Source organism: Leopardus geoffroyi, chromosome A1, assembly GCF_018350155.1.
Source record: "Leopardus geoffroyi isolate Oge1 chromosome A1, O.geoffroyi_Oge1_pat1.0, whole genome shotgun sequence".
Taxonomy (NCBI): Eukaryota; Metazoa; Chordata; class Mammalia; order Carnivora; family Felidae; genus Leopardus; species Leopardus geoffroyi.
Window position 1 is genome coordinate 26,863,773 of NC_059326.1, and position 25,090 is coordinate 26,888,862.

General features: G+C 37.8%; 2 protein-coding genes across 10 annotated transcripts in view; one reads left to right on the plus strand and one right to left on the minus strand.

Moving 5' to 3' along the window:
* LACC1 (laccase domain containing 1) overlaps positions 1-12,714 on the minus strand; it is a 33,499-nt gene extending 20,785 nt beyond the window's left edge. The window contains exons 1-7 of one of the 6 annotated variants that reach the window (XM_045477289.1): positions 12,110-12,461; positions 10,808-11,420; positions 9,986-10,164; positions 9,082-9,247; positions 5,847-6,072; positions 4,252-4,412; positions 3,163-3,282 (exon numbers count right to left, since the gene is read on the minus strand). In XM_045477289.1, coding sequence (XP_045333245.1) covers positions 4,253-4,412; positions 5,847-6,072; positions 9,082-9,247; positions 9,986-10,164; positions 10,808-11,366 — 1,290 coding nt within the window. In that variant the 5' untranslated portion in view covers positions 11,367-11,420; positions 12,110-12,461 and the 3' untranslated portion in view covers positions 3,163-3,282; position 4,252. Of the gene's footprint in view, positions 1-211; positions 3,283-4,251; positions 4,413-5,846; positions 6,073-9,081; positions 9,248-9,985; positions 10,165-10,807; positions 11,421-12,109; positions 12,469-12,525 lie in introns of those variants that run through there. The other 5 variants (XM_045477270.1, XM_045477250.1, XM_045477241.1 and 2 more) reach the window with 5 other exon arrangements.
* CCDC122 (coiled-coil domain containing 122) overlaps positions 12,693-25,090 on the plus strand; it is a 54,718-nt gene continuing 42,320 nt past the window's right edge. For 2 of the 4 annotated variants that reach the window (XR_006712285.1, XM_045477297.1), the window contains exons 1-3: positions 12,693-12,803; positions 21,976-22,065; positions 22,580-22,695. Coding sequence is in view for 3 of the 4 variants with exons in the window: in XM_045477297.1 (XP_045333253.1) it covers positions 22,020-22,065; positions 22,580-22,695 (162 nt within the window). In the remaining variant the exon portion in view is untranslated. Of the gene's footprint in view, positions 12,804-13,086; positions 13,184-17,690; positions 18,106-21,975; positions 22,066-22,579; positions 22,696-25,090 lie in introns of those variants that run through there. The other 2 variants (XM_045477315.1, XM_045477307.1) reach the window with 2 other exon arrangements.

Genomic DNA, 25,090 nt, shown 5'->3' on the forward strand with positions numbered 1-25,090 from the left:
GCAGTCGGTTAAGTGTCTGACTTCAGCCAGGTCACGATCTCGCGGTCCGTGAGTTCGAGCCCCACGTCGGGCTCTGGGCTGATGGCTCAGAGCCTGGAGCCTGTTTCCGATTCTGTGTCTCCCTCTCTCTCTGCCCCTCCCCCGTTCATGCTCTGTCTCTCTCTGTCCCAAAAATAAATAAACGTTGAAAAATAAATAAAAATAAAAGCACCTCTTTTTTTTTTTCTTTTTCTTTCCTGGTACAAATAAATACAGAGAGTAACATTGGTTCAACTTTATACCAAGGAAAAGAGCAAAGCTACTTGTAGAAATACTGCCTCCTAGTGGAAAGATCACTTTTTCATTTGTTTTATAAAGCACTGGAGTACAGCACATTTATTTGGTCACTATACTACTATTCACAATTTAAAACTACAGTTAGACAAAGTTTAGTTTGATACTTAGTACCTCCAAAAGAATGTCATGAACTCTTATCTGATTTACAAACGTGATTCCTCTTCTTAATAAAATGACAACCAGTATTTCATATGTGCAGTTAGTAGCAGAGCTTAGATTGAAAACTAAACTTATTAAAAATAAAAATCATCATTGTGGTTTTACCCTCAAAGTACCAGAAACCTATATATAAATGCTTGAGAGTGACAAAGATCTTATAGAAACAGTAAGACACAATTATTTAACAACCTAGTCATTCTGTCTCTGAGTTAATCAAAACTTTTTCACTCAGTAAAACAGCAAGGAGACTTTTCATTAAATACTTTGGAACAGATAATCCAAAATCATAGTCAAATATAATTTTATTTTGTTTTAGAATATTTTGGTACATAAAGTGAAATATGGTCACCTAATCCTCTTGTAAATTTATAAACTTCAAACAAAATAATGCAGAGTGAAGAACTGGAAAATGATCAACCTTTCTTAATGTGTGAAATTATTCTTAATCTTCATTGTTATCATTAAACAAAAGTATTTTTCCTGAGTTTGAAATTGTTGTCCTATGTTTAATGCCTTCCCTGAACTGGAAGAGACGAGGTATTTAAATTTTACACTGTCTTACGAGTTGCATAGAAGAATTCAACTGAACAAGGTATCAGGTTGTGACGACTTAACAACACATACCACAGTATTGCAATTGCTGGTTTATTGACTGCCACCTTTCAGTAGATATTAAACCTCCTAAAGGCTACAAGTGTATTTTTTTTAACCTATCCTAGTACCTCAACAAAATTTTGACTGAATGTATGAATGGATATTAACAAAACGTTGAAAATAAAAATTTAACTTAGATAGCTTTGATTAACTGTAAAATCTAAAATGAGATTTGAAGTCCTAAGATGTGGGTTCAAGTCCTGCTTTATCACAAAGTATATGATTTTAAACCTCAATGAGACTTAAGTTTCCTCATCTGAATAAAAAGAATAACAACTGGCCTATGTATTTCAGAATAGCAGTCAAGATAAAATGAGGTAACGTATATAAAAGCCCTTTGTAAATACCCAACAAATGTAATTTTCCATTATTCTACTACCTGTTCATATAAGACACATATGAATAAAATAAAAAAGTTGAAGATGCAATGAACTACTCACTTTAAAAATACACGCCATATATACCATTTTGCCCCACGTACACATAGCTTGACTCCTCTCTTCAGCCTACAAATATATTTAAAACTCCTGATCAAAAGAAAAAAAATACCCCTTCCTTTGAGATACACAGCCCCCAGTGCTTTCTCTTCTCTAGTAAATACTATCAAAGAAGAGTGGACACCTACGCATCCTCTTCCGCAGTGTCCTGAAATCCGACTCTGCCACCATTGCCTATAGAACAGCTTCAATATGGTTAATCCACTGGTTTCTTCTCAGTTCTCATTTTATTCCATCTCTGAAAATTTCTTGTACGCTGTGTCTCTGAAAATTCTGAGCTCCTCTCACATCCACACTGGCTTCTTTCTTCAAAATGGGAATACTCTGGTTTTCTTCCCTTATTTCTAATTATTAATCTTTTTTTTTTTTAAATGGTTCTGCTTCTTGGTTCTTCAAACCCAGGTGTTGTATGAGGTTTCACCCTCAAACCTCCTTTTCACTCATCCTGTAATTCTGCCTAGATGATTCAGTCTACTCCAACGGCCTCAGGCCTCATTTCTGCATAGCCAACTTCTAAAGCTCTATCTTTCTCCCAGCTCCCACCAATGTGACAGGGCTGTATTTCTAGTCATTGACCAAATATTTCCATCTGGATACACTTTAGTATGCATGTCAAACTCATTATCCTTCTCCCTTTTCCCAAACTTCTTTCTTCCTCTTGTTGCCACTCTTGGTAGTCAACCAAGCAGAAATCTTGGAGTCATCAATGACTTCCCCACTCTTCCTCACCTGGCCTCTTCATTATCTATTAAGAGGAACTACTGATTCTATATCTGAAACGTCTCGCCATCTATTCTCCTCCATCTTAATTTCCATGGTCTTCATTTAGGCTTCATTATTTCTTTTTTAAAGTATTTTGCCTCTTAACTAATTCTCTCTGGCCTGGTCTCTTGCAATTTAAATCCATCCTGTTACAGATGTCGAGAAAATAAAAACACTCCCCTACTTTTTATGCCTACTCTTTAACTGAAAAATCAACTCTAAACTCTCTGACATGGCATGTGAGACCTTAACTAATCTCTTTCCAACCTGTTTTTCCAGTAACTCCTGCCTACACACTTCTCTCTCTAGAACATGTTACACACTCAATTTCATGCCCTAGTTCATGGTGTTCCCTCTACCTGTTATGGTTGTTCTTCATTTGTCAAAAGCCTGTACATCTTTCGGGCCCATGTGATAGTATCATTTTCTATATAGCACTTTCCCTATCCTGCCTTCCAGAGAGAATTAATCCTCTCTTCTTCAGTACTCTTCCACAGCTATCAAAATTAAAGTATTATAAGTGTTTATCTCCTCCATTGCATTAGACTCAAGGGGAAAAATTATTACTTATTTTGACTCACCTATGCTTCACCAATGCCTGACAAAGAGGGTACCCAATAAATACTGAAATGAACAGACCTATTCCTGATTCATGCAACACAGAAAATAGACCACACTTTACGAATAATCCTCATCTAGATTTTGTTAGAATCAAATAAAAATCATTTGGTTTTGGATAATAGTGAAAATATACCTAAAGATGAATTATCCATTATAATCCTTTTGGTTTTAAGTAAATCAAACAGCTAAATCTGTCTCTTGTCGTTGGTTTAGGAGGAGGCAGGAAACAGTTGTGTAAAAATCCAGTCAATACCTGTAAAAATACATTGAAATCAAGTAAGAGACCCTTACTAATGCTATTATAATATCAAGGTAAAAATCACTAAGTATGCTAAAGTCTTTTGTATATTAAAGAGTTAAAGACATTGTGAAGATTAAAAATAATATTAATTCAGTTAAACAAGGAAAATTAGATATGTGCTAAAGGGTCAGCACTAAATCGCTGCCATGAAATATTTTTTTATAACTCTGAGAAAATTATCTGAAATAAATACTAACTTAATGAAATTATACTCTGTCTCGCTCTGTGACTATAGATCAGGTATCAGCAAATTATAGCCTGTGGGCTAAACCTGCCTGGCGCCTCACCTGTTTTTTTTCATAAAGATAGTTTTATTGAAATACAGTCGTACTCTTTTGTTTCTGTGTCTTTCCTGTCTGCTTTTGCTGTACAATGGCAAAGCTGAGTAGAGACAGAGACTGCACACACTACAAAGTCTATTTATTATTTATCCTTTAAAGAAAACTAGCAAATTCCTGCTATAATCAGTTGGAAATCTAGTTGAAAACCAAGCCAGTTTGTGTATGTGAGGATTTTTTATTATTCTAGAATTTAGAATCTTTATGCAAAGATTTCTTCTCAAAAATCAAAAGAATAAAAAAAAGAAAGGTACGAGGATGTTATGATATGAAGTACAAAGAAGATAAATGGTATTCATACCGGATTTTTTAAAAAGAATAAATGATTTAATTTTATACTTATATGCTAGACTGATTATTCTTTATTAACTAGGAAAAGGAGTGGCTATTCTTTATATATAGCATGTCACTAAAAATTAACTTTTCTACCTCTATTGCTTCAATAAAAAGTAGAAACTTAATTCTTCCTACAAGAATAAAGGGGTAAAGTTAAATATGATTAATTATTTTTAAAAATGAGGGGAGGGAAAGGTGGAAAGAGGAAGAAGGAGAGAAGGGAAAGATAAGAGAGAACCCACTGTACCTCATTCTCTAATTGATATGAAGCCAATCTGTGTACCAAAATTAAGGCCATCTCGGACATGGGAAAAAAACTTGTCAGGATGGCAGGATGTACAGATGTTGAGATCTTGGTTCAGGTCCTGAATATTCTGTGGTAGAATTCCTCCCCGTTCTAGAAGAATCCTTGGGATAAAGATTTTTTAAAAGATAGCAAGAGTTTATTTTACCAATAGACAAAGCAGTAATGTATGTGTGTGTGTGTGTGTGTGTGTGTGTGTGTGTGTGTGTGTGTGTGTGTGTATGTGTGTGTGTGTATTGGATATTGGTATAAAAGAATTCTGGGAAAGATCTGCTTAAAACCATGCAAGTTGATTTTCAGATACAAAACATGAACAGGTCCAGGAAATGGTAGATTTTATCACCATTAATCACTTAAATTCATATATAAACTGTAAAACCTTCCATATTGTTCTGCAGACATGACCTGGGAATTTTATAATCAAAATCAAGTACTTATTCAGAAGAAACTTCTAAAGTTACCAGGGTATTGGCAGACAAGATTCATTTGATTCAGAACATGCTTTTTAGTCATTTGGCCCTCCCTTCTCCTGTCCTCCTCTTAACCAGATTTTTCACAGAGAAGTTGTTTCTCCATAAACACTTTATGATATGAAATATGACTATAAATTAGTGACACTAATTCCACAAGTCACATTTAAGAATCAATTTCAATCCTTTCTACTTATGTGCTAAATGAAGCAGAATCTCGGCAAGGTTTTGTTGGCTGGAACAGAAACACAATTCAAATCAGACAATTTTCCTTTATAGGAATGATAATGGCTATTAACAGCAACACTTTGTAACTCAAAATTGTAAGGGGCCATAAAAACCTTGAAAGTGACTATGTGCTTATATTACCTAACATTTTTTCTAAGAAATATATTCCTCTAGTTATAGAATAAAATAATTTTAAAATATCAGCTTTCTGATAGTTTATTGTATTTAGGACATTTTAGCTGAGGAATGTCTATTAAGTACATGGCAACTTTTCTACATGAAGTCTAAGTAGGTCTCTCAAAACTACATGGTAAATATATCCTCCTTCACTTTTAAATCAGTAAGAGGTACCAGACAGGAAAATTTCATTATTCAAACTTAAATGACAATGTATTTCATAATTAAAATAAGTTTTTATATATATGTGTATGTCAGCTACTTAAATACCTGCCACCTGAATTTTTCTTGGAGTTACTAATTGTTGTCTAAAGTACTTTTCATCTTAGAAACAGGGGCAGCTGGGTGGTTCAGTCAGTTGAGCATCCGACTTGGGCTCAGGTCATGATCTCATGGTTCATGAGTTTGAGCCCCACACTGGGCTCACTACTCTCAGCACAGAACCCAATGTCCTCCTCTCTCTGGCCTTCCCCCGTTTGTGCATTCTCTCTCTCTCTCTCTCTCTCTCTCTCTCAAAAATAAATAAATATTTAAAAATAAAATAAAATAAAATACACTGAGGCACTCATGCCATAGAGACTGTACATTAAAAAAAAAAAGAGAGAGAGAAAGAAACAATAAGCAATAACCAAACTTGCAGTTCTGTAATGAAGTCAAACCTACCTAGTGGCTTTACGAATGTCAACACAGGGATTTGGTGAATCAAATAACCGTACACATTCAGGATCAAGATTATGAAATCCCTTTGCTGATTCCCTTGGCAGAGTAAAACAGCAAGGTCCTACTGAAGGTCCCAGTACAACAATAATGTCTTCCAAACTACAGCCATATTCTGTGATCAGAGCATGCACTGTAGCCATAGCAACACCTAACAAAGTACCTCTCCAACCTGGTAAATAGGAAGAAAAAAAGGTAAGGGAAGTTAAAATGTAACATTGCACCTTAATTTATATCTTACTTAAAAATGAACAGTTTGTGTATTTTTCAAAGTCCAGAAACAGCAAATAAACCACAAAATTAATTAAGCTAAATAATCAATTAACTAAAATACTGGTTTTTAAATAAGGTATGTTATGCAAAGCACCTGACATAGAAAACATATTTAATGAGAGGTCCCTTCCACTTTCTTTAAAAATATTCTACAGCTTCAGTTTCCACTGGGATTATATATAACTTGTTAGTATTCTCTCTCCTTCACTTTTTTCAAATTTTTTTAAATTGTGGGAAAAAATATGTAAAATAAAATTTACCATTTTAACTCTTTTTAAGTGTATACTTCAGTAGTGTTAAATACGTTCATCTTGCAAAACTGAAACCCTATACCCATTAAATAACAACTCCCCCTCGCCACTTTCCCCTCGCCCTGGTACCCACCATCCTACTTTCTGTTTCTATGAATTTGCCGACTATAGATAAGCCATGTAAGTGGAATCTTAAAAGTGTCTCTTTGTGACTGACTTATTACACTTAGCATAATGCCCTCAAACCCCTCATTCGGGTGTCAGGATTTCCTTCCTTTTTAATGCTAAATAATATTCCATTGTCTGTATATATCACATTGTGTTTATTCATCCGTCTGTGGACTCTTGGATTGCTTCCACCTCTTTGCCATTGTGAATCATTCTGCCATGAGTATGAGTGTGCAAGTGTCTTGTCAAGATCCTGCTTTCAATTCTTTTGGATATACCCAGAAGTACTGGATACCAGGACTTCTACCTAGAAGCAGAATTGCTGGATCATATGGTAATTCTATTTAAAAGTTTCGGAGGAACCATCACATTATTTTCTATAGCAGCTGCACCATTTTACATTCCCACTATTCCCACCAATAGTACATCAGGGTTCCGGTTTCTCCACATCCTTACCAAAATTTGTTATTTTCGTTTGTTTTTAATATTAGCTATCCTAATGAGTGTGAGGTGGTATCTCATCGTAGTTTTGATTTGCATTTCCCTAATTATTAGTGACATTAAGCATATTTCACATGCTTGTTGGCCATTTGCTTATCATATTTGGAGAAATGTCTAGTCAAGTCCTTTGCCTATTTTTCTGGGTTGTTTTTTTGTTGTTGAATTATAGGAGTTCTTTATACATTCTGGACATTAATCCCTTTTCGGATATGTGAATTGCAAATATTTTCTCCCATTCTATGGGTTGCCTTTTAACTGTGTTGATGCTCAGTTTGTAATTCTGATGAAATCCAATTTATCTATTTATACTTTTGTTCCTTGTGCTTTCGGTATCACATCTATAAAACCACTGCCTCATCCAAGTTCATAAGGATTTACACTGTTTTCTTTGATGAATTTTATAGATTTAGGTCTTACATGTAGGTCTTTAACCCAATTTGAGTTAATTTTTATATATGATGTGAGATAAGGGTCTAATATCATTCTTTTCTATGTGAATATCCAGTTTTCTCAGCACTATTTGTTGAAGAGACTATCCTTTCCCCACTGTATAGTCTAGGCACCTTGTTAAAAATCTTTTGACCATATGCAAGGGTTTATTTCTGGGACCTCTGTTCTGTTCCATTGGTCGATATGTCTGTCTTATGCCAGGACCTTACTGTTTTGATTACTGTGGCTTTATAATAAGTTTTGAAATCAGAGAGTGTCAGACCTCTAACTTTGTTCAAGAGTGTTTCATTTTGGGGCGCCTGGGTGGCGCAGTCGGTTAAGCGTCCGACTTCAGCCAGGTCACGATCTCGCGGTCCGAGAGTTCGAGCCCCGCGTCAGGCTCTGGGCTGATGGCTCGGAGCCTGGAGCCTGTTTCCGATTCTGTGTCTCCCTCTCTCTCTGCCCCTCCCCCGTTCATGCTCTGTCTCTCTCTGTCCCAAAAATAAATAAACGTTGAAAAAAAAAAATAAAAAAAAAAAAAAAAAAAAGAGTGTTTCATTTTGACAGCTTTAATCTTTGATATTTAAAAATAATGTTTCAAAACCTAAGAAGTAACAAATAAGATTTTTTTATATCCGGGAACTAAGACTCAAACGTTAAATAACATTTTGATAATAGCAAATCAAAATTTAACTTCTAGTCATCCAATCCCATAACTCTAGCTAGATCAAAAGAAAAATATGCCATTTTCTTATTTATCTTTTGTCTAAAAAGCAAAGTAGTCCTAGATTTACAAGCAGAAGGAAATCTGAAAGATCATCCCTTATTTCACATAGAGTAGTAACCAAAAGATAATTTAAATAGCATTTTAAAATACCTTCAGAAAACAAAATTCCATAACCTTAACACAGCATCTAAAAATCCTTTGTACTTATCTTTAGATAATAAAGACACTAGACTATAACGAATTAAACTAAACGACTTTTTCCAAACATATCTTGCTTTTTCTTACCTCCATACCTTTTACACATGCTGTTGTACCTTCCCCTTCATGAATACCTTTCTGCAACATGCTTAACCTTCCTATTCCCCATTGCCTTCAAGGGTTCTCAACCAGAGGCAGTACCACTCCCTTTGGAATGTTCTGAAAAGCATGAAGGCTTTCTTTTTGTTGCTGCTTTTCTTACAACAACTGGGGGGTGGGGGTGCTACTGGCATTAAGAATTTTGGAAGCCAAGCAAACTGCAATATAAGATTATCTTGCCCAAAATGTTAACATTTTGGCACCCCTGCTGAGAAACATTGGTACCTAATCAGGTCCTGCAAATTCCTCAGAAATCAGCCTGGTTACTGCTTCCTTTGGGAATTCTACTCTGATTCATATAATTTGACTTAGGTACTGCCCTCACCTGCTCCTATAATAAGAGTATGCTGGTTCTACCCCTTTATACTTCATACCATGTAATTAACTGTCTTGTAATGCGCACCATAAAGAAATTATAATTTTGCCTATACTACAAAATTGGTAAAACCTTAAATGCTTCATTAAGGATACTTACCAGAGTGAGCAACCCCACAGGCTTTTTTGACAGGATCAGCAAAAACTATTGGTATACAGTCAGCACCAAGAGCTGCTATTGTGACTCCCCTCTGATTTGTGGTGATTCCATCGTAAGATTCAGGCTCCTTCCTTCCCATAATCCAGACGTCATTGGCATGATCAGTCTAATACCAAAGATGGGTGATAAAAATATTTTGAAAGTAGGATTTCTCATACCATAAGCTTTTCTGAAAATACTCTTTTTGTACAAAATTAAACAATCAGTTTAATATTACCAGCAAGCATTAAGTATATCACTTCTGTATGTGGTAAAATACCAAATTTACTTATCACTTAACTTTTGGTATTATAATCTCTGCATATTTTAGTCAAAGGAAAACACACTTTAACACTTAAAAATTTAATACAGTACATCACAAACATCTCCTACTAGAGATGAGTAAATCTCTACTTGCAGCACTTTCCAAAGAGTATTATTTAAGGAAAGAAGTTAATTACCAAATCAATGATATTTTTACTTTTCCTGATTCAAATAAACCTAGCATTCTGTAAGGAACAAGGCATCCATTGTGACCCTAGTTCCTCCTAATGTTGATTTAGAAAATAATAGCCTTTTTCTCCCATCATTCTGGAATCTTCCTTCTGAATCAAAAAGGGCAGTGATACCATACCCTGAGAATTAAAAGTACTTTTAGACATGAGTAGCTTCAGGTGAAATCTATCACAGAATTGATATTTAAGCTATAGAGTACAGATCTAAGAAAAACAACCATAAGCATTATCCTAACATTTTCAGTAAAACACCAGACGCAAAAGTTAAACAGCTTGATTAAAGTCCATGAAGTCATTAGCAGAGTCAAGAATATACTTTGCATCTTCTAAAACATGAAACAAAACTTTACCTTTATTTGGTAAAATTTCTCCACATCAAATCCTGCAGCATTCCCCAACCTACGCAGATTTTCTTGGACAACAACCTTGGGATCCCTCCGTTTGGAACTACTGAAGAGATTGAATGAGCTAAGAGTTGGTATGTAAGATATTCCACCTGTCCTTGTAGTAAATCCATGCAAGAAAATATCTATCGAATAGAAGTAGTGAAGATTAAAAATATGCTATACAAAGACTATAGAGCATTACCAACCCAGTCTCACAGTAAGACTTTCCCTGATCACCTCAAGCTGCATGTTTTTCTGGCTTCCAATTTCTACAGCACTGTGTACCTCCATGTATTCTTGTTATACACGATTTGTGTTTGCTCTACCTTCCCCATGGGACTATTGCTTTTCAAAGGGTATCTTCTGTCCCATTTGTCTTTGGTATTCCTCATAGCATACAGCTCACAGTAAGTATCATTTAACCAAGAGTAAGACGGACTCTTAAATTTCATTCTTCTGTCTAAATGCCAATGAGTTAAGGTTCCAGAATTTCTAAATAGAAGATGCTTAGGGTCATAAATCTCATTTTAAAGGAAGGCTGGGGGATTTGTCTTAAAGCTGAATTTGCACAAAGCAAATTTATTTATTTAGGGTGGCTCTGAAGGGACTGTCCCTTGACACTGCTGACACTACAAGGCCATCCCTGATACTCCCATGTTGCAGCTGATGCCAACGAGCTTATAAACCCTACAGTCTACAAAAGAGAGGTGGGGGAAAAAGGTGACTAGCCTCTAAAGAAAGACTTTTTTCATGTATACAGTAAGAACAACACAGTGTTTAATATACCTGAGATTAATGGAGATGTGATAATGGTTAATTCTCCTTTCAGAGCTGGCAGACTTCTCAAATATGTTTTTATTTCATTCTGGATTGCTTCTTGTTCTTGATCTGTGATCATGTTTATTTCAGTGGACTGTTTCACAAGACCTCCCCTCAAAGTCACCTGTAAATCTTCAAACTCAAAATTGTAAACGTTGGTGAAGAGTTGATCAATAAAAGCTTTCAGCAATGTCTTCCGGTGCTTGGGTACAATTACCTTAATGCTGCTCAAGTTTTTTTCATCAATTTTTTGTTTAATGGTATACAAAGAGGCAGCCATACTAGGCTTGCTAACAGTCTCAAACTCTCTCAAGAGAGCTGATAATCCATTGCTTGCTTCCAATTCAAAGTTATGTTCCCCATCCCTTTCACAGCTGATGCTATTACAACACATTATGCAAAGAAACTTGGCCTTGGCAGCATGATGGTATCGGACAGCATTCAGTGTCTTCAGTAATACCTGGTGACTGTTTTTCTGAGAGTTAAATTTCAAACCAAAGAAATCAATCAACACTGCTTCTGCCATCCTTCAATAGGGTACGCAGCCCTTCAAACACTTCTGTGCCTCCTAAGAAATCACCTATAAAGAAAAATTAGCCTAAGAATGCAAAATTATATCAACCTTCTTATAGTTACAACAGAAATTTGTGCCTACATCAAAAAAAAAAAAAAAAAAAAAAGGTTCACGGATCTAAAAATGTAGTAAAATAGTAAATCTAGACTTCTCCCATTAAAGCCAGTCCACTATCTGTCCTACGTGAACCATGAGAGGAGAACCATCTTTCAATTTGTTTTGTGAAAGTATTTGTACATCTTTTCAGCAGGACTACAGTTCCTCTGCGTGTGTGTTTGCACACAGCAAGTTTTAAGTAGGGAATTACTTGTTGACTTAGACGAAGTCTTGTTTTTTAATTACAGGGTGTCAGTTTATGTTATGTACATCATTAATCTTGATGTGACTGGCATATTAGGTCACACCTCTTCATATGACACATTGGGGCCTTAAGTTCAACAGATTAAATGGAGCTGCACTAAAATTCACGCTTTTAAGGGGATAAAAGCTGAGACGATCCAGGATTTACATAGCACTCCAAGTAGGGCAATGGGCACAAAGACTACCACGATTTGGATCAGACGCGCTGCCTACCCTCTTGCTTACTCAGGGCCCAGGCCCCGCCCAGAGTGGATCTTCACCTCTCCAGCCCCAGCACTCCCACCCCAGGGCCTCCGCTTTCTCTTCAGGGGCCGCTCCCAACCTCCACTCCATACCGTACTGGGCTCCCGCTGAAGTTCACCTCGCCAGTTTTGAAAAACATTGAGAGAAGCTAGGAGGGTGACGGCCTCCTTCCCCTCTGCCTTGGGAAATGCCGCAAAAAGTGTCTGTCCCGGCCCGGTCCCACGCTCGGTCTCCACCTGCCCGAGCTCCACCACCGCCTCTTCCCCGCCCCTTTGGCACTTCCTGACATACGGACGTGCACCGTAGGCAGTTTTCCCCGTGCCGCTTGCCCACGCTCCGCTTAGACCTATACTCCCAGTCTGCTGCGAGCTCGGAAGCGCCCGGCAGCCACCGCCACCACCCCAGCCCCGAGCCAGGACGGAACCCGGAAGCCGCGAGCTGGGCACCTGGAATCCTAAGTCCCGCCCCGCGGCCCCGCCCACTGCGGCGCCCGCCCCACCTCACCCACCTCACGGCCTACTAGCCGCGGGGTGGCGTGCCGGCTTTGCGTGGACTCGACGGCCGGGGGGTCCCGCTGTTGCAGAGGCCCGGGCCGGCCAGGCCGACGAGCGGCACGGGGGCACGAGCGAGTTCGAGGGAGAGGGCTAGGCACCGAGCAGCCACGGCGGGCCGAGCCCCGGCGCGGGGAAAGTCCGGGAAGAGCCGAGAGCCGGCCCCCGCGGCCACCTCAGTACTAGTTCCGGGTCAGCGCGGCCCGTCGAGGCCGTCCTCCGCCGCCCTGTCTAGGCAAGAGAAACAGGAACCGGGGCCCTTTGGCCGGAGCCAGGCGGGTCAGCGGGCGGGGGGCAGGGCGGCGGGCCGTGAGGGGGAGCGGGCGGGCAGCCAGACTGGAGGGCCCGTGCGAGGAGCTGGCCGGCGAGAGGCCGGACCCGTGAGGGGAGCGGGGCGGCTGGTCGATTTGAAGGCCCGTGAGGGGAGCGGGGCGGCGGGGAGGAGGAGGGTCCGCGAAGGGGCGGGCTGGCGGGCTGGCCCCTGTGCGGGGTAAGGCGGGAGAACGTCGTGGGGAACCAATCGCAGACGCCGTTCTGTGAATGGATTCCGTCTCAGGGAGTGGGCTTCCCCAAATCGGCACCCCGCTCCGGCCCAAGCAGTCCCGAACCAGCTGTGTGAGCCAGAGTTTTGGTTTCATCCCTAGAGCCCAACCCTGAGACCCTCCTATGGTTCAAGTAATAGGCCTTCTCGGGGCGGGGATTTGGTTTGTTATTCTTGGTTTTTTTTGTTTGTTTGTTTGTTTGTTTGTTTTTGTTTTTGTTTAATTTTGAGAGACAATGTGCCAGCAGGGGAGGGGCAGAAGGGGGGCGCGGAACAGGGTCCAAGGCTGGCTCTGGTCTAACAGCGGAGGGCATGATCTGGGCTGGAACTCACCAACCCGGAGAGCAAGACCTGAGCCAAGGTCAGATGCTTATCCCACGGAGCCACCCAGGCGGCCGCTTGCTGTTATTTTTTACAGTGTGTTGTTTGTTCCCGGAAACAACTTGGTTGAACCTTCCTTTGCCTTTTTGCTGATTCCGCCTTACTTGCTGACGGGACCAAAACTCCATACAGCCCCTTGTACTGACTTTTTTGTATGCCCGTTTAAAAATATGAGCCCCTAGAACATTAGAAGGCAGTGACTCTTAGAAGTGTAATAAATTAGCATCCCTTATCTAACCTCGGAGAGGGTAACACTCATTTAAAAATATTGAACAGCTGCTACATGGAAGGCAGACGCTATGGTAAAGGGAGAATCAATCCGACCTTCACGGAGTAGGAGAAAGGGTGCTTCCTGTGGAACTAGTTATGATGGAAGGAGAGGTCCCTTTTGTCTTCATTGTTGCTTAGATGATAAATGCTGAAGAAATTTAACCTGAAAGAGAGCCTTACATATCTGGGAGTTTAGAAGAGCATTTGGAAGTGGGCAAGTGCCTCCATTCTATTTAACTAGGTGATGGGATCACCAACCCAGAACAGGAACTTGCTGTTTAGTATCCCTGGCAGGTGTTCTGTCCAAATTTTTATTTTCATGATTTTTGTTGGACATTTGTTAAAAACCCTGAGTGGTAGATGGTACACTTGATCAGAAGGTGCACTCTGCTCTCTGAGTTTTATGTTAAGTATTACCTTAAGTAAAATAGAAATCTTTGAGTTATAAAGCTGGTTTAAAACGTTTATCCCTGTTTTTATAGACAATGGTGGGAATTCATTTTCTTTTCCTGAAACAGTAGTGGCAGTCAAAAGTTTAAAAATATTTCAGGGGCGTGTGGGTGGCTCAGTCGGTTAAACAGCCGACTTGGGCTCAGGTCATGATCTCCCCCTTGGAAGGTTGGAGAGTCGAGAGCCTGCATCAGGCTCTGTGCTGACAACTCAGAGCCTGGAGCCTGCTTCAGATTCTGTGTCTCCCTCTCTCTCTCCGCCCTTCCTCTGCTCGTGCTCTGTTTCTCTCTCAAAAATAAATAAACGTTAAAAAAAATTTTTTTAATGTTTCAAAATAGGGAAGCTACCAGGAAAGAGATAGTTTGTCATCTTGTTGTATTTACATACTATTTCCTTTCACCAGTTGTTCCTAGACTACTATCTAGCCTCATCTCTTAACTCTCTCTTCCCTCATCCCGGTTTACCCCACTCAGGTGGTTCTTAATCCTGGCTGCACCTCAGAACTACAAGTAGAACCTGCAAAAAAAAAAATAAATCTAGGGACTCCACTCCATATACATTTAAATCAGAATCTCTGGGAGTCAAGTCTGGGCTTGTTTTTCCCTGCTATTTGTTTTCTTTTAATCTGTACAGATGATTCAGATGCATAATTAGGTTTGAAAAAACAAATGCCTTATTCCCAAGCCATTTAAACTAAAGGCTGTTCCTTGGATGAACTACAAGATTTTTATCCTTTACATTTGCTATTCCTTTTACTTAGAACACCCTTCTCTTTTTACGCTTATTTATTTGCTGCTTATTTAAGATCTTTAAAGCCAATCATAACTTTCCTTGAATCCCCATCCCCTCACCAGGCAGAATTAATTGCTTCTTGCTTAGCATTTTGTTCACACAGAAGAAGCCCTCTCATTGATGTACTCTGGACCCATAACCTACTAATAAATTAAAAAAGTCAATTAAACATTGAATGTATTATTCATATTTTTAAAATATTTTTAATATTTGTTTATTTTTGAGTGAGACAGAGAGTGGGCAGGGGAGGGGCAGAAAGAGAGAGAGAGAGGGAGACAGAGAATCCAAAACTGGCTCCAAGCTCCGAGGTGTTAGCACAGAGCCTGACTCAGGGCTTGAACCCATGAACCATGAGATCATGACCTAAGCCGAAGTCAGATACTCAACCTACTGAGCCACCTAGGTGCCCTGAAGTGTAAACTTTATAAGAATGAACTTGATAGTATATGACTTTTCTCTAAATAAAGCTTTTTTTAAAAGTTTATTTATTTTGAGAGAGAGAGACAAAGAGCACATGCAAGTGGGGGAGGGGCAGAGAAAGAGACAGACAATCCCAAGCAGGCTCCAAGCTGAGTTCAATGTGGGGCTCTAACTCACCAATCCTGAGATCCCCACCTGAGCTACATGATCTGAGATGAAGTTGGATACTTAACCCACTGAACCACCCAGGCACCCCAAAGCTATTTTTTGTTTGTTTGTTCGTTTGTTTTTTGTTTTTGTTTTATGTGTTTTGGTCAGTTTAACCCGAGAGTCGTGATAGAAATATAACATAAATATCTTAAACATTTTGTTTTAGCCTAAAACAACTATATGCTCATTTGCCAATCTACTGAGAAAGCCATGGCGTTTTCTTTGCACAAGTTCTGCTGATTACAGTTTTGTGTTGCATTTCTTGCATAAACTACACCTCTAAACCATCAGCAAAGATTTCCTAAGATTTTATTCCTTTAAGAGGAAAATAATTTAAAGGCACTTGCAGAGCTGTCTGAGTGCAGATTTCTCCTTTATAATCTTTTATTGTGATCTCACACATTCAAACAACTCACAGTTTGGGGGTCTTTCCAGAATATTAAACATTAGATTTTAAAGAAACAATGAAATTTATTTCCACACTATTTCATCACTTTACATATTACTAAATTATGAAAGCACAATAACAAGTACAACTGGCATAAACAGGTTTGGGAACAAACACAGGTAACTCAGTGTCAGATTGTACTGATAGGAGCAGAAGTAGACAGATTGACGGGAGAGTAGTTTCCTAACCAGTCAGCATGATGTGGGAATTAGCAGGTTATGATTTATAAAGGAAATAGAATGAGTTAATTGGTTAGAGTTTTTAGTGTAAGTAGACTAAGAGAGCAACTACTATACCTCTACATTTTAATTATTTTACTGTGTGTCTATTGCCTTCATAGAGACGTAGAGCATTCTGAGGGCAGAGATAGTGCCTGGCTATTAAAGGAAACTTTGGGGGAATCCCTAAAAGTTCTTCTATCACCATATAAATCTTTAATCTTATGAAAACAAATGAAATTCTGAAAAACGAACAGTTGTTTTTAAGACATTTACATTAATTCATGGGTCCCTCAAGAAAAGTAAATGTAATATTGCACATTTCCTTGTTAAAAGCTTATATTAATTTCCTAAGGCTGCCATAACAAATTACCACAAACTGGATAGCTAAAAGCAAAAAAAATGTATTCTCTCGTAGTTATGGAAGCAGAAGTCCCAAATCTAGGTGTTCTCATGACCATGTTTCTTTCAAAGTGTCTCATTTTCGTTGCCTCTTCAGCTTCTGGTAGCTCCAGGTGTTTCGTTCCTTGGCTTGGGGCTCTATGTCTTGAACCTCCTGTGGTCTTCTTAATGTGCATCTGAATCTCAAATCTCCCTCTACCTTTCTGCTGTAAGAACACTTGTGTGGAAATAATGGCCAACCATATGAGAAAAGGCAAAGATTATTTACTCAGAGTTTGCTATGGCAAGGAAGTCAGCCACCATCACTTGTGGGTTGGCAAAGTAGGAAAGCTTTATAGTGGAAAAAAAGGAAATCTTCAAGTATACCCTGATTAGAGGCAATTGGCATGGGGAAGCTGTAAGTGGGCTAACTAGAAGCAAGGCATCCTATGCGATTGGTTAAGTGTGCATATTTGGCTTTCTCTGATTGATCCCAAGATAGAAGTGGTGACAAAAATTAGGGAAGCTGTCAGTTATTCAGCAAACCAGCAAACACTGGTCATTTGGGGCCAGTTGTTACAGAAGTTTTTGTTTGGCTTCTAGAATTGTTATTAGAGATAGTGGTCTGGCTTCCTACAAGCCTGGCTTATAGACAGCAGGATGGTTTCCTGGTCTGGTTACTGTAGGAAACAGGTTGGTTTCCTGAGTTGGTTGCTGCCAATTGTAGGTCAGAATTCTGTATTTATATATGGTCTGCCCACTGTTTGCATAGCCCATCTCTCACCTGTCATTGGATTTAGGGCTAATCCTAAATCCAGGATGATCTCATTTCAAGATCCTTAACTACAACTGCAAACACCATTTTTCCAAATTAGCACATTCACAGATTCTGGAGTTTGGAACATGGACATATAGGTGTGGGGGCACCATTCAACCTACAAGCTCCTCTTGGTTTAGAAATCATGCTTACTTGTACACAGAGTAAAAAAAAAAAAAAACAAAAAAAAACAAAAAACAACAAAAAACCTTGCTTCTTACTGTACTGAATGAAACACGTAGGTAGGTTGTGACTGGATTTCATCATACACCTATCATTTCTATTTGAAACAGTTGCCTAGCTATCCCTTAAAGCTTGGATTCAAGCCGCGGATCAATCTTTGTATGTTTACACTTTAAAACAAGACATCTTGGTAGTCCATTACTAGCGGAACATTCAGAGAAATCTCACCTTTTGTAGAAAGCTAGAAGCAGGGTGGTTAATGTATTAATGTTGCCTGTATTGTCTTTGATAGGAAGTTAAGGAACACTGCCAATCCTGTTTTTTTTCTTTCTGTTTTCAGCATCCTGAAACCTTAATCACATTGCCTAGTCAAAGAAGAGAGTAATGACTACTCTTAGCAGATCCCAACACACTAGTATATAATAGGTATGAATACATTTTTAATGATCCAATTAATTAGTTCCTTTGGATGATGTTATAACTTCTCTTAAAAACATGTGATTGAAAAGACTTACACTCTTTTTTACCTGAAAAGTGTGTATTCTTACTTATTTGTGCAGTGGGTGACATTTTCCCCACTATTATCTTTATTTGTTAGAATTGAACCACCCAGATCTGAGTTCATCATGTTTATGACAAATAAAGACCATAACTTAAAATTTGCTCGATTCCAGGGAACTCTTTGACCTCATCTTTCCCCAGGTTAATTTTCTTTAGCTTTCCCAGCTAAATATCAGCTTTAGATATTAAACTCCCCCACCCACTTAGAAAGCAAAAATAGTTTCACACAAAAATTATGTTTCTGGTAATATTTTCTGTTTTCTGAAAAGTCGCTATTTTAAAAGGGTAGGATGAAATTATAAGCTACTTTAACTGCCTAGCTGTCACATGACAGCTTTCCCATTCAGAATGAAAACTGGTGCTTATGTGACATGGTTGTACATACACAATTACCTCCTTGTAGTGCCTCTAAGCCAAAAGCTCTCAAAAGCCCAGAGGAGTTTGACAGTCTTGCTTTATTTTGCTCATTAACTTGGAGGAGGTACCAGATGATGAGTTTCCAAAAGCTGGAACCATGGCCTTTTAAAAATATCCCAAGGGTCAAATAGAGGGGCTTGCCTCTTCAATGCAAAAGAGATAATGCACAAATTATGCTTATCACAGTGCTTTCATACATGTTAAGTGCCTAATAAATGTGAATTTGAATCCTAATTGTTTCAAATTCCATCCTTCCTACTTGTTGGATGTGTGACCTTTGGCTAATTTCTTAATTTCTCCAAGTCTTAGTTTACTCATCTATAAAATATAGGTAAAAATAATATCTAGCTTATAGGATTGTTCTGAGGGAAAATACAGATAATTCATGTAAAAGCACTTAGAACAATGTCAGTTACTTGTAAGTACTCAATGTTGATTATAGTTAATATAGAAAAATGATAGTTTAGTGTAGTATTTTTATTAACTTATTTTCTGTAAAGCTAATTTTTTAGTTGAAAGTATATTTTCTAAATGATTGTGTTTTATATGTAGTTTGAACATTTACTATCAAATACTGTAGTTTTTTTTTTAAATCAGAGTCACTTAATTTGTCTTTATATTCCTCAAAATACCTTATATATTATATGTACCCACATATGTGGTTTGAACGAAAGAGTAATTGAGGGGCACTTGGGTGGCTCAGTCGGTTGAGCCTCTGACTTCGGCTCAGGTCATGATCTCACGGTTCGTAAGTTCGAACCCCGCGTCGGGCTCCGTGCTGACAGCTCAGAGCCTGGAGCCTGCTTCGGATTCTGTGTTACTCTCTCTCTCTCTCTGCCCCTCCCCTGCTCACACTCTGTCTTCTCTGTCTCTCAAAAATAAATAAATGTTAAAAAAAATAAGAAAGTAATTGATACTGTCTAGTCTCTAAACTCGTTTTCATTGATTTAAATGATTGTAATGAATTATCAGTAGATGGCAGTAGTTTGTTTTCTTTTTTATCTTTTGTCCATTCTGCAATAGAGATCCAGAAAAAACTACAACTTTCCCAATTTTAAAGCATATATCCTTTCACAAATAGTTGGTTTAAATAAATGTCACCCAAGAGTTTTTCAATTTATGTTGCTTTAGAAATAGAGATCAAGAAGTACCAGTTATGTTATTTTTTATTATTATAAATCTAATGTTTTCCATTTTTTAAGATTTCTCCAACAAATTTTCAGGGAATACAAAAATGAGCAAGACACTGTATGTGTCTTCCTGGAGATTATAGTCTAGTGGGGAAATATATATAAAATGATGGAAATAATAAGAATAAAAATTGTAGGGGCGCCTGGGTGGCTCAGTTGGTTAAGCATCTGACTTCGGCTCAGGTCATGATCTCACAGTCCGTGAGTTCCAGTCCTGCGTCGGTCTCTGTGCTGACAGCTCGGAGCCTGGAGCCTGCTTCAGATTCTGTGTCTCCCTCTCTCTGACCCTCCCCTGTTCATGCTGTCTCTCTCTCTCTGTCTCAAAAATAAATAAACATTAAAAAAAATTTTTTTTAATAAAAAAAGAATAAAAATTGTTAAGTAGCAGGAATTTGCTAAATGTTGTCATGCATTATTGAGTCCTCACAATAATTCTAATGAAACAGGTATTACTATTGTTTCTGTTTTATAGATAAAGAATCTGAGGCCCAGGTTGGGCCTAATAAACTAGTAAGTGGTACAATCTGAATTCAAAGCTGGCTATGTCTTACTTTATAACCTAAACTGTCATCACAGTATAACAGATATAGAAAAAATTGCACCAGAAAGAGGGAGGGATTATATCTACCCAAAAAGATCAAAAAAGACTTCTTAAAGAAGATGCCATCTGTGATGAAGTTGAAAGATTGGTTGTGATGTTGACATGGCGGGAACAGTATTTTAGGAGATTCTATCAGTAGAACAGGGTAAATTGGAATGAAGATAGACTACAAACAGACACCTAGAAAGTGCCAGGCACTGTTTCAGGTCTCTACCTTTGTGGACCTTATATTAGTAAAGTGAGATAGGAAGAAACAAATGTATATAAAATGTCAGTAGTGACAAATGCTATTAAGAAAAATGAGGCAGGGTCAGAAAATGGAGAATGAAGAAGGGGAGGTCATGTTTTAAAGAAACTTATCAGGGAAGGCTTCTCTACTAAGATAGTATTTGGAAGTGCTAAGTAGTGAGTGAATCCTAATATAATTTAAAGAGGGAACCAACAGGTTTTGCTAAAAGAATTGCATGCAGCATGTAAAAGAGAAGTCAAGATTCTGGCTTGTCCTTCGGGTAGATAATTGAGACAGAAGTCCTGGGCCACATATTTGGAGAGTATCTTAAGGGATTTCCCAAAGGGCCTATGAAACATCCACAATGAACTCTTATTTATGATTATCTTGAAGAAGTCTTGTTGAATTGCTGAGTGTTCTCTACTTTTTTATTTTATTTATTTATTTATTTATTTATTTATTTATTTATTTATTTATTGGAGAGGGAGCTGCCATTTATTTAGCTTTGCTCCCTCCTGTTCTATACTTTTTTAGAGAACTCCTTACTAATGTCTCCAGGGTTTTGGGCCTAAACAGGAAAAACTTCATTTATTGAGATGGAGGAGACTGTGAAGGAGCAGGTTTAGTGGTGGTGGTAGAGTGAACAGAGAAATACATAGTTCAGTTTGGACTATATTAAACTGAAATGCCTATAAAAATCCAAGTGAAGATATCAGGTAGGCAATTTTGGTATGAGTCTGGAGGTCAAGAAGGATGTTCAGATTAGAGATATGAATAGGATAAAACCTGTAAGTGGGTTTTAAGGCTATGCAACTAGGTGATATCAGTTGAAGAGTGAGTATGGAGAAGATGCCTGAGGACTTAGCATTGGGACACTGACATAGATGGGAAAGCTGAAGAGGAACTAGCAAAGGAAACCCTAGACAAAGTCCATAATAATTACTCACTATATATGTCAGGTACTATGCTAAGCATGCTACCTATATTACGTTAATTATTATGACAGCACTGTGAGGCTTTATAGATGAGGACCCTGATGGTCAAAGAAGTTAAGAAATTGTCTCAAGGTCATAACAGCTAAAAAGCAGGAGAACCAAGATTCAAATACAGTTCAGTTTTCCTCCAAAGCTTTTTCACTTAACCATTGTGTTTTAATTTTAGGAACTAATGATGAAATATCCTTGCCATCCCTTTGAGGTTTTTGACAACTAATTTGCTTTCAGGATCACCAGGATATATGACAGGAAAAAAAAACAACAAGGAAAAGTGAGAAATTATCAATATTGGTTATTTTATAGGCACAAAAAAAGGTGAATCAAAAAGGGGGAAGAGACACAGAAGAATGTCAGGCAACAAAGAAATGAAGAGTCAAGGAGTTCCTGAAGAAGGTAATGAAGCAATCTTAAGAAATAAATAAAAGATAGGCAACAACAAAAAAGTAGTATGATAGGATAATTGTGTTAAAATTTATAGCCAAATAGAACAGAAGGAAACTGTTAAATTTCTTGAAGAAGGAACTTATATGTTGTTTAGAAAAGGCATAACAACCTGGAAATACAGGCCTATAATGAAAATTCATCAACTATAATCGCTATATAGTTGTTACGGTAGCACTGTATGTATATGTATAAATGGTCTGGATAAAATAGATAGGACAATCAAAATATTTCTACCATTCCGTACAGGAACAGGTATAACATTACAGTAGGTGATTCTGAATTGTGTATTATTATGGCATTTGATTTTGGTTTTGTTTATGGTTAGAAAGGGAATATTATCAACCCTAAATCTACTTTATTGATGAGAAACATCACATTTTTCATAACCTTGAGTAAAGAAACACTAATTTTCTTTGAGTGTTTACACTTAAATTTGTATTACGTACTTTATTCTTTTGTCTAGCTCTGGCTAACCGAGGCACATCTTCATTAACTGCTGCTGTAGAGCAAGTTGCAAAGCAACAACAATCACAAACATCAGAGATAGAAAAAAATAAAAAAGTTCTGTTCCATTTACAGGTAACCTATTTCATATAGTTTTTAAATGAGCCTTTACTGTCTTCAAAACTATATTAAATTATTAATAGAGAAGTTATTGAGGATACTTAATTTGGGGAGGCAATTTCTAAACTTCTATTTTTCATGTTTACTCCTTCTTAATCTTTTATCCCTAAATGAAGTGTATACAAGTATTCCAGTGTCATGGAACATTTTGCACACCCAATATACAAGGATTCAGCAATGTCATTGAAACTGTAGTATGTACATATAAAACCCATCTGTCACATAGAATTATTTTAAATTCACTGCTATTTGATAGTTTTTTCTAAAATGTTAAATTGAAGAAAAGTTAAGTTTTTAAGCTAGTGGATTTTTAAAATTTTTTTGTTTTTGTTTATTTTTGAGAGAGAGAGAGAGAGAGAGAGCAAGCAACCAGGGGAGAGGCAGAGAAAGAGGGAGACACAGAATCTGAAGCAGGCTCCAGGCTCTGAGCTGTCAGCACAGAGCCTGACATGGGGCTCGAACTCACAAGCCGTGAGATCATGACCTGAGCCAAAGTCAGATGCTTAATCGACTGAGCCAACCAGGAGCCCCTAAGCTAGTATTTTTAAAGCCATGGCTTGTGAGTTATAGTTGTCAGTGAACATTTCAAGTTGATAAGAAACATTTTTGTGTTCCTTATATTTCATAATATATTCATAATTCCATTGCAAGGAATCTGGAAGCCATACTTGTTTTTTGTTTTGTTGTTATTGTTGTTGTTGTTTGGCATGCAGTACATTTAGATGAACTATACTCTGTTAATATAGCTAAAGAAGCAAAAATGGAAACCGTATCTTTACTATCTGCTTTGTAAAGGTTATTATTAAATATATATGGAAATGAAAAGAATAGGCTCTAGAGCCCAGCTGCCTAGTTTGAAAGACAAAGTTTGCTACCTTTAGCTCCATGGTTTAATTTCTTTGTGCTTCCATTTTCCTATTTGTAAAATGGAGATAATCATATGACCTACTTAGAAGTTTCATGAGGATTAAATGAATTAATATTTGTAAATACGTGTAAAGTATCCTGCTGGGGCCCTGGTGGACAGTATAGAGCTGGATTTTGATATTGGCTTTAGGTATTAGTTCATCATTCATATGATGATGATAATTTTACTCTCACGGTAATATGGATCTCCTACAAATATCTGCATTGCATTAGTCACTTTTAGAAAAGAATATATTTTTTGCAATAGAATATAATACAAAAATAATAATGTCTTAGCAGTTTATAAAGAAATTATCCGTAAAACTTCTCAATCTTCAATAAGTTGCACAGATGTTATTTCACTTATATTCAGGGCTTACTTTCTATTAAGCATTTTGCCAAGCATTGTCCTCACTCTTAAGTTGCTCATCATCTACTTATGAGGGAGACAAATAAATACATAATTATATGCAGGGTAGTAATGTCAACAGTAGAGGCAGATTTAACACTGAAAAAGGAGTGATCACAAAGTGATTTTTCAGTTGAATTTAAAAGAAGACAGCTGAAGGGACGTCTGGGTGGCTATGTCACTTGAGCATCTGACTCTTTGATTTTTGGCTCAGGTCATGATCCCAGGGTTGTGGTATCGAGCCCCTTGTCAGTGCTGAGCATGAAACCTGTTTGGGATTCTCTCCCTCTTTCCCTCTGCCCCTCTCCCCTGTTTGCGCGCGCTCTCTCTCTCTCTCTCAAATAAAATTAAAACAGTTTTTAAGTCTTAAAAAAAAAGAAGATAGTTGGAATTCACTTGGATAATGGGGTATCTGGGACAGGTTTAAGGGTTAGGTGCTAAGGAGGATGGTACTCCAGACATCCAGACAAGATCCTAAGAAAATCCACAGGTGCATGTAGCATTGATACACTGATACATTCATAGACCTACAGTTGACCCTTGAATAACAGAGTGTTAGGGGCACCCACCCCTAACATATATAACTTTTGACTCCTCAAAAACTTAACTATTAATAGCCTATTGTTGACGAGAAGACTTAACCAATAACATAATCTATTAACACATGTTTTGTAAGTTATACGTATTAGTTACTGTGTTCTTACAATAAAGTAAGCTAGAGAAAAAATGTCATTAAGAAAATCACAAGAAAGAGAAAATACGTTTCCAGTACTGTACTGTGTGTGTGTGTATGTGTGTGTGTGTGTAAATCTTCCTATAGTGGACAGTACTGTGTGTGTATCTTCCTATAAGTGGACCCATTCAGTGCAAATCTGTGTGGTTCAAGGGTCAACTGTACATGTAGTTTGGTGGCAGTATAGCATAGGGTGTGTTTTGAGACATGGTGGGAGATATATACTGTGATCAGAAACCTGGATGTATTCTAAAGGTGATGGGAAGGTTTTGATGGGTTTGCAAATGATTACCTTTATATTT